At 45.5% G+C, this 10,000-nt stretch overlaps 1 protein-coding gene across 2 annotated transcripts in view; it reads left to right on the plus strand.

Annotated features, from left to right (window-relative positions):
• Positions 1 to 10,000, plus strand: part of LOC139582519 (zinc finger protein DPF3-like) — a 58,349-nt gene that overhangs the window by 18,003 nt on the left and 30,346 nt on the right. For both annotated transcript variants that reach the window (XM_071412598.1, XM_071412599.1), the window contains exon 2: positions 5,935 to 6,095. In XM_071412598.1, coding sequence (XP_071268699.1) covers positions 5,935 to 6,095 — 161 coding nt within the window. The remainder of the gene's footprint in view (positions 1 to 5,934; positions 6,096 to 10,000) is intronic.

Below are 10,000 nucleotides of genomic sequence, written 5' to 3' on the forward strand. Positions count from 1 at the left end.
TAATGATAACATAATAGTTCCTCACAGTAGGCCTATTTGAAAAATCTTTCCAACAATCTCCCCCCAACGATAATCACCAAGCGAAAATCGAATCATATGAAGATCCCATATATTCCTTGGAAAAGTCATAAAATAACGTTCTCATGCACACAAAAAAACAGCTGTCTGTCCCGAGCTCACTGGGGTGGAAACTCGAGAATAGGCTAGTTGATACAATGTCACAAGGTCACTAGTGATCGCAAAGGGAGGCAGATAGATCCTCCTGATAACGACGCCCTCTGTAGCTGAATATGTCAACAGCAGTGCACTACAAAAGGTAAGAGGGCAGTATTTGGGACTCAAAGTCAGAGTATTATATTACACTTCACTAGTGATCGCAAAGGGAGGCAGACAGGTTGAGTAGAGAGGTGATTGAAAGTACCTGAATTTTCATCAGTATATTTTCTACTGTTTTTATTTATTGGCTTTATATATTTTTACGTAGTTGACAAAAATAAGTTATTGGGCCAGAGACTGCATTGACCATCTCTGAGTTCCTGACTCTCATTTAGGCTGTTTAGCTGCCAGTGATCACGGTGTGTCAGTGTGCATATGCAACCTGGTCTAAGAGCATTTCGTATTATTCTGTATGTAAATCCGAGGAACACTCCATTTGATATGGATGTTACGTTTCGTAAGGTATTAATTTGTGGATGTCCATCACCCATTTCGTATGATATGTTACGAATTACAATTCGTATTATATGTTATGAATTTTGCAGAACCTACAATATGTTACGACTTTGCGAAATGTACAATATCTTACTCATTCACAAAATTTAGGATTAGGGTTAGGGGAAGGGTTAGCTAACATGCTAAGTAGTTGCAACGTAGCTAAAAAGTAAAAAAGTTGCTAATTAGCTACAATTGTCCGTGATGAAATTCAAACTCACAACCTTTGGGTTGCTAGACGTTCGCGCTATACGCCCACCCACTCCGACCGAAGACCATACGGAATGTAAAATATCATACTAAATTGAGCGCCCCGTATTTACGTACAGAATAATATGAAATGCTGTGAGACCAGGTTGCCATTGGGCAGAAGCCGGGGATCTCAGTTTAATTTGAACTTTTATATTTTTATATCATTTTAATTACGATTTTTTATATAATTAACCACATGACAATGATTTTGAAAAACTAAAACTTTATTATTGAAATGAAACTGTGAAAAATGTGCATATGAAAATCGTAACTGGAACGCAGATCGGTAGAAATTATAGGATAAATTGTACGCTTCTGTCACGCCCTGACCATAGTTTGCTTTGTATGTGTCTATGTTAGTTGCTTGTGTCAGCACATTTATTATATAGCTTCACGTTCGTTGTTCGTTTATTGTTTTGTATAGTTTGTTCAGTGTTCTCGGTTTATTAAATTCATGATGAACACATACCACGCTGCATTTTGGTCCTCCGATCCTTCCAACTACTCCTCCTCAGACGAGGACGAAGACGAACTGTACAGAATCACCCACCACAACCGGACCAAGCAGCGTGGTATCGGGCAGCAGCGAGTTCTGGACTCCTGGACATGGGAGGAGATTTTGGATGGTAAAGGACCCTGGGCACAGGCTGGGGAATATCGCCGCCCCAAGGCAGAGCTGGAGGCAGCAAAAGCTGAGCGGCGGCGATATGAGGAGGCAGCACGGCAGCGCGACAGGTACGAGAGGCAGCCCCGAGATCTTTGGGGGGAGGAGACACACGGGGAGTGTGGCAGAGTCAGGTTGGAGACCTGAGCTCACTCCTCGTGCTTATTATAAGCAGCGCGTTACTGGTCAGGCACCGAGTTATGCAGTTAAGCGCACGGTGTCGCTAGTACGTGCCCATAGCCCGGTGCGCTATAGGGCAGCCCCCCGAAAGTGTCATGCGAGTGTGGGCATCCAGCCAGGGCGTATTGTGCCTGCTCAGCGTGTCTGGTCTCCGGTACGCCGTTTCGGTCCAGGGTATCCTGCGCCGGCTCTGCGTGCTGTGTCTCCGGGGCGCTGGGAGGGTGCAGTGCGTCCTATGCCTGCGCTCTGCTCGTGCCGGGCGAATGTGGGAGTGGAGCCCAAGGGAGAGGTGCGCGTAGTAGGCGCTAGATCTCCAGTGCTCACCCACACCCGGTTCAACCTGTGCCTGCACTCTGGAGGGTCCAGGCTAGAGTAGTATTCCAGCCTGGGGGAGTGGTGCCAAGGCTGCGCACCAGAGCTCCAGTGCTCCCCCACAGCCCGGTCCTTCAGGTGCCTCCTCCTAACACCAAGCCTCCTGTAGGTCTCCCCAGCCTGGTGGGTCCTGTGGCAGCCCCAGGCCTCCTGTAGGTCTCCCCAGCTTGGTGGGTCCTGTGGCAGCCCCACGCACCAGGCTGTCTCTCCGTCTCCTCCCTACAGGTGCGCCTGTCTGTCCAGCGCCGCCAGAGTGCTGGACAGGAACTAATGGGGATCCATAATAAACCCCAGGAAGAGTAGCTTCTGCCTTGGCAGGAACTAATGGGGATAGTTAATAAACCCCAGGAAGAGTAGCTGCTGCCTTGACAGGAACTAATGGGGATCCATAATAAACCCCAGGAAGAGTAGCTGCTGCCTTGACAGGAACTAATGGGGATTCCTAATAAATACATATACAAACCCATCCATCTAAACTCAGCAAAAAAAGAAACGTCCCTTTTTCAGGACCCTGTCTTTCAGAGATTATTCGTAAAAATCCAAATAACTTCACAGATCTTCAATTTAAAGTTTAAACACGGTTTCCCATGCTTGTTCAATGAACCATAAACAATTAATGCACATGCACCTGTGGAACGGTCATTAAGACACTAACAGCTTACAGACGGTAGGCAATTAAGGTCACAGTTATGACAATTTAGGACACTAAAGAGGCCTTTCTACTGACTCTGAAAAACACCAAAGGAAAGATGCCCAGGGTCCCTGCTCATCTACGTGAACGTGCCTTAGGCATGCTGCAAGGAGGCATGAGGACTGCAGATGTGGCCAGGGCAACAAATTGCAATGTCCATTCTGTGAGACGCCTAAGACAGCGCTACAGGGAGACAGGACGGACAGCTGATCGTCCTCGCAGTGGCAGAACACGGGTAACAACACCTGCACAGGATCGGTACATTCAAACATCACACCTGCGGGACAGGTACAGGATGGCAACAACAACTGCCAGAGTTACACCAGGAACGCACAATCCCTCCATCAGTGCTCAGACTGTCCGCAATAGGCTGAGAGAGGCTGGACTGGGGGCTTGTAGTCCTGTTGTAAGGCAGGTCCACACCAGACATCACCGGCAACAACGTCGCCTATGGGCACAAACCCACCGTCGCCGGACCAGACAGGACTGGCAAAAAGTGCTCTTCTTTGACGAGTCACGGTTTTGTTTCACCAGGGGTGATGGTCAGATTTGCTCTGGAGCGGGATCGTTTTGGAGGTGCAGGGTCCGACATGGTCTGGGGCGGTGTGTCACAGCATCATCGGACTGAGCTTGTTGTCATTGCAGGCAATCTCAACGCTGTGCGTTACAGGGAAGACATCCTCCTTCCTCATGTGGTACCCTTCCTGCAGGCTCATGCTGACATGACCCTCCAACATGACAATGTTGCAGCCATACTGCTCGTTCTGTGCCTGATTTTCTGCAAGACAGGAATGTCAGTGTTCTGCCATGGCCAGCGAAGAGCCCGGATCTCAATCCCATTGAGCACGTCTGGGACAGGTTGGATCGGAGGGTGAGGGTTAGGGCCATTCCCCCCTGAAAAGTCTGAGAACTTGCTGGTGCCTTGGCGGAAGAGTGGGGTAACATCTCACAGCAAGAACTGGCAAATCTGGTGCAGTCCACGAGGAGGAGATGCACTGCAGTACTTAATGCAGCTAGTGGCCACACCAGATACTGACTGTTACTTTTGATTTTGACCCCCCTTTTGTTCAGGGACACATTATTCAATTTCTGTTAGTCACATGTCTGCAAGAACAGCAAGAACTGGCAAATCTGGTGCAGTTCATGAGGAGGAGATGCACTGCAGTACTAAACTTTTTATGGGCAGGTAGCGTCCCACCTGGCCAACATCCGGTGAAATTGCAGAGCGCGAAAAATACCAAATTCAAATATTTAACATTCTTGAAAATATATGTGTTATACATCAAAATAAAGCTTAACTTCTTGTTAATCCAGCTGCTGTGTCAGATTTCAAAAAGGCTTTACGGCGAAAGCAAACCATGTGATTATCTGAGGACAGCGCCCCGCATACAAACACATGAAAATCATATTTCAACCAGGCAGGTGCGCCACAAAAGTCAGAGATAGCGATATAATTCATGCCTTACCTTTGAAGATCTTCTTCTGTTGGCACTCCAAAATGTCCCAGAAACATCACAAATGGTCCTTTTGTTCGATAATGTCCTTCTTTATGTCCCAAAAATGTCAATTTATTTGGCGCATTTGATTCAGAAATACACCGGTTTCAACTCGACCAACATGCCTACAAAGTATCTAATAAGCTACCTGTAAACTTGGTCCAAACATTTCAAACAACGTTTCTAATCCAACCTCAGGTACCCTAAAACGTAAATAATGGATCAAATTTAAGACTGAATAAACTGTTTCCAATACCGGATAAAAACAACGTGAAGCTCCAGTTCACGCGCATCAAAACAGTGGAGTCCACCTGGAGTGACACTTACAATGAATAGCACTACTTCTTCATTTCTCAAAAGAAAAACATTGAACAATTTCTAAAGACTGTTGACATCTAGTGGAAGCCATAGGAACTGCAACCAGGTTTCTAATAATAAGGGTATCCCATAGAAAACAAATGGAAAATCCTATGACCTCAATTCTTTTTTCCCCTGGATGGTTTGTCCTCTGGGTTTTGCCTGCCATATCAGTTCTGTTATACTCACAGACATTATTGTAACAGTTTTAGAAACTTTAGAGTGTGTTCTATCCATATCTTCCATATCTTATATGCATATCCTAGCTTCTGGGCCTGAGTAACAGGCAGTTTACTTTGGGCACGCTTTTCATCCGGAGGTGAAAATACTACCCAAGAGAGGTTAATGCAGCTGGTGGCCACACCAGATACAGACTGTTACTTTTGATTTTGACCCCCCCCCCCCCCCTTTGTTCAGGGACACATTTTTCCATTTCTGTTAGTCACATGTCTGTGGAACTTGTTCAGTTTATGTCTCAGTTGTTGAATCTTCATATGTTCATACAAATATTTACACATGTTAAGTTTGCTGAAAATTAACGCAGTTGACAGTGAGAGGACGTTTCTTTTTTTGCTGAGTTTATTTGGACAGTAAACATCTTCCCACAGTGTGTTTCTCCCTGTTTTTCAATTGGTTAGATGGTTTAATATAGGTTGTAGAAATACGTTAGGATAATGTAATTGATTTGTTTCCTGTTTTTCAATTGGTTAGAATGGTTTGCTATGGGTTGGTGAACTACATTAGGATAATGGAGTGTGTTTGTACAGCATAGCCACCAAGCCACAGTGGTGCTGTGACTTTCCCAAAGCTGCCTACGACACGCACTTGATTTATTCTGGCCAGCCGGACCATGCCCGCTGATGCATACAGAGTAACTCAGCACGTCTCCATGCTAATAAACAACCCTAACAATGTTGGTATTCAGAGGACATGTCTTGGTAGCAGGATGGCTCAACAGCAGCTGTGTGCTCTGACTAAGACGAAGGGCATATGTTTAGCTAAGATAGCTCTAGCATGCTAATTTAACCTGAGTGATCTGAAGACAAGTAGCATCCCAGTATGTAACATAGATTAAGAGGTCTGGACATTTGGCACCAGGTTTAAGGCCCGTTCCAGTTGCTTCCTCAATCACTATAGCCTACTAAGCTAACCTAACCTAGTTAAACCTAACCAAGTTAACTGAAACGGTCTCTGTTCTCTTGTGTCTGTAGGCTAGGTGACCAGTTCTACCGGGAGGCCATAGAACACTGTCGCAGCTACAACGCCCGTCTGTGTGCCGAGCGGAGCGTCCGTATGCCCTTCCTGGACAACCAAACTGGCGTGGCCCAGAACAACTGCTACATCTGGATGGAACAGCGCCACCGCGGGCCAGGTGGGTGAACTGCAGGCTGGGTGAAGAGAAATTACATGCACACGCGCACACACACACACACACACACACACACACACACACACACACACACACACACACACACACACACACACACACACACACACACACACACGACACTTGATAGCCCTTCAGTGTCTGTAGATACATTTCTGGTCTTAATAAACTAAACTGTTTTTATGGTTTTGAAACCAGAAGACTGTTAACAGTCATGATTACATCTAGAACATAGAGCTGGGCGACATGGACAAAAATCCATATAAATCCATATTAATCACTATAAATCCATATTAATCTATATTAGTCCATATGAATCCGTATTAATCTATATGAATCCGTATTAATCCATATAAATCTATATTAATCTATATTAGTCCATATGAATCCGTATTAATCCATATTAATCACTATAAATCCATATTAATCTATATTAATCCATATGAATCCGTATTAATCTATATGAATCCGTATTAATCCATATGAATCCGTATTAATCCATATGAATGCGTATTAATCCATATTAATCCATATGAATCCGTATTAATCCATATTAATCCATATTAATCACTATAAATCCATATTAATCTATATTAGTCCATATGAATCCGTATTAATCCATATTAATCTATATTAGTCCATATTAATTCATATTAATCCATATAAATCCATATTAATCACTATAAATCCATATTAATCTATATTAGTCTATATGAATCCGTATTAATCCATATTAATCCATATTAATCCGTATTAATCCATATGAATCCATATTAATCCATATTAATCCATATTAATTATAACGTTAATGTGCATCAGTTTTTATTTTATTATCCTTTAAACTACTACTACTAGTTTGATGGTTGTAGTCATCAATTTGTTCCGTTAACAATCACACATATTAGCAAATTTATTTCATTTTAAACTTCATATTTGTCAAGTGTAGGCTACTTATCGTAATGATATCAACGATATCAGCAAAATGCCTGCTAAGTGGTCGGTGTCGATCATTTTTCGGTTTATCATCCCAGCTCTAGTAGAACATCTCACGGGAGAGAGAGTCAGAGAGAGAGAGAGAGTCAGAGAGAGAGAGTCAGAGAGAGAGAGAGAAAGAGAGAGAGTCGGAGAGAGAGAGAGTCAGAGTGAGTCATAGAGAGAGAGTCTGAGAGAAAGAGAGAGAGAGTCAGAGTGAGTCATAGAGAGAGAGTCTGAGAGAGAGAGAATGTCAGAGAGAGAGTCAGAGATAGAGAGTCAGCAAGAGTCATATAGAAAGTGTCTGAGAGAAAGAGATAGAGAGATAGTCAGAGAGAGAGTCTGAGAGAAAGAGAGAGAGAGAGTCAGCAAGAGAGAGAGTCAGAGAAAGAGACAGCAAGAGAGAGAGTCAGAGAGAGAGTCTGAGAGAAAGAGAGAGAGAGACAGCAAGAGAGAGAGTCAGAGAGAGAGTCTGAGAGAAAGAGAGAGAGAGAGTCAGCAAGAGAGAGAGTCAGAGAGAGAGTCAGAGACAGAGTCAGAATAAATACATATAATGGAAGCCAGCAGGCCACAAAGTATAGGGTATGGTGCCAGGGCCTAGCATGCCAGATGAAGGGAGAGACTATTAGCCCAGCATGCTAGATGAAGGGAGAGGCTATTAGCCCAGCATGCTAGATGAAGAGAGAGGCTATTAGCCCAGCATGCTAGATGAAGGGAGAGGCTATTAGCCCAGCATGCTAGATGAAGGGAGAGGCTATTAGCCCAGCATGCTAGATGAAGGGAGAGACTATTAGCCCAGCATGCTAGATGAAGGGAGAGACTATTAGCCCAGCATGCCAGATGAAGGGAGAGGCTATTAGCCCAGCATGCTAGATGAAGGGAGAGACTATTAGCCCAGCATGCTAGATGAAGGGAGAGGCTATTAGCCCAGCATGCTAGATGAAGGGAGAGGCTATTAGCCCAGCATGCTAGATGAAGGGAGAGGCTATTAGCCCAGCATGCTAGATGAAGGGAGAGGCTATTAGCCCAGCATGCTAGATGAAGGGAGAGACTATTAGCCCAGCATGCTAGATGAAGGGAGAGACTATTAGCCCAGCATGCTAGATGAAGGGAGAGGCTATTAGCCCAGCATGCTAGATGAAGGGAGAGGCTATTAGCCCAGCATGCTAGATGAAGGGAGAGGCTATTAGCCCAGCATGCTAGATGAAGGGAGAGACTATTAGCCCAGCATGCTAGATGAAGGGAGAGGCTATTAGCCCAGCATGCTAGATGAAGGGAGAGACTATTAGCCCAGCATGCTAGATGAAGGGAGAGACTATTAGCCCAGCATGCTAGATGAAGGGAGAGGCTATTAGCCCAGCATGCTAGATGAAGGGAGAGACTATTAGCCCAGCATGCCAGATGAAGGGAGAGGCTATTAGCCCAGCATGCCAGATGAAGGGAGAGACTATTAGCCCAGCATGCCAGATGAAGGGAGAGGCTATTAGCCCAGCATGCTAGATGAAGGGAGAGACTATTAGCCCAGCATGCTAGATAAAGGGAGAGACTATTAGCCCAGCATGCTAGATGAAGGGAGAGACTATTAGCCCAGCATGCCAGATGAAGGGAGAGACTATTAGCCCAGCATGCTAGATAAAGGGAGAGACTATTAGCCCAGCATGCTAGATGAAGGGAGAGACTATTAGCCCTGCATGCTAGATGAAGGGAGAGGCTATTGGCCCAGCATGCTAGATGAAGGGAGAGGCTATTAGCCCAGCATGCTAGATGAAGGGAGAGGCTATTGGCCCAGCATGCTAGATGAAGGGAGAGGCTATTAGCCCAGCATGCTAGATGAAGGGAGAGGCTATTGGCCCAGCATGCTAGATGAAGGGAGAGGCTATTAGCCCAGCATGCCAGATGAAGGGAGAGGCTATTAGCCCAGCATGCTAGATGAAGGGAGAGACTATTAGCCCAGCATGCCAGATGAAGGGAGAGACTATTAGCCCAGCATGCTAGATGAAGGGAGAGACTATTAGCCCAGCATGCTAGATGAAGGGAGAGGCTATTAGCCCAGCATGCTAGATGAAGGGGGAGGCTATTAGCCCAGCATGCCAGATGAAGGGAGAGGCTATTAGCCCAGCATGCTAGATGAAGGGAGAGGCTATTAGCCCAGCATGCTAGATGAAGGGAGAGACTATTAGCCCAGCATGCTAGATGAAGGGAGAGACTATTAGCCCAGCATGCTAGATGAAGGGAGAGACTATTAGCCCAGCATACCAGATGAAGGGAGAGGCTATTAGCCCAGCATGCCAGATGAAGGGAGAGACTATTAGCCCAGCATGCCAGATGAAGGGAGAGGCTATTAGCCCAGCATGCTAGATGAAGGGAGAGACTATTAGCCCAGCATGCTAGATAAAGGGAGAGACTATTAGCCCAGCATGCTAGATAAAGGGAGAGGCTATTAGCCCAGCATGCTAGATGAAGGGAGAGACTATTAGCCCAGCATGCTAGATAAAGGGAGAGACTATTAGCCCAGCATGCTAGATAAAGGGAGAGACTATTAGCCCAGCATGCTAGATGAAGGGAGAGACTATTAGCCCAGCATGCCAGATGAAGGGAGAGACTATTAGCCCAGCATGCCAGATGAAGGGAGAGGCTATTAGCCCAGCATGCTAGATGAAGGGAGAGACTATTAGCCCAGCATGCTAGATGAAGGGAGAGACTATTGGCCCAGCATGCTAGATGAAGGGAGAGACTATTGGCCCAGCATGCTAGATGAAGGGAGAGACTATTAGCCCAGCATGCTAGATGAAGGGAGAGGCTATTAGCCCAGCATGCTAGATGAAGGGAGAGGCTATTAGCCCAGCATGCTAGATGAAGGGAGAGACTATTAGCCCAGCATGCTAGATAAAGGGAGAGACTATTAGCCCAGCATGCTA

Source organism: Salvelinus alpinus, chromosome 8 (genome assembly GCF_045679555.1).
Source record: "Salvelinus alpinus chromosome 8, SLU_Salpinus.1, whole genome shotgun sequence".
Lineage (NCBI taxonomy): Eukaryota > Metazoa > Chordata > Actinopteri > Salmoniformes > Salmonidae > Salvelinus > Salvelinus alpinus.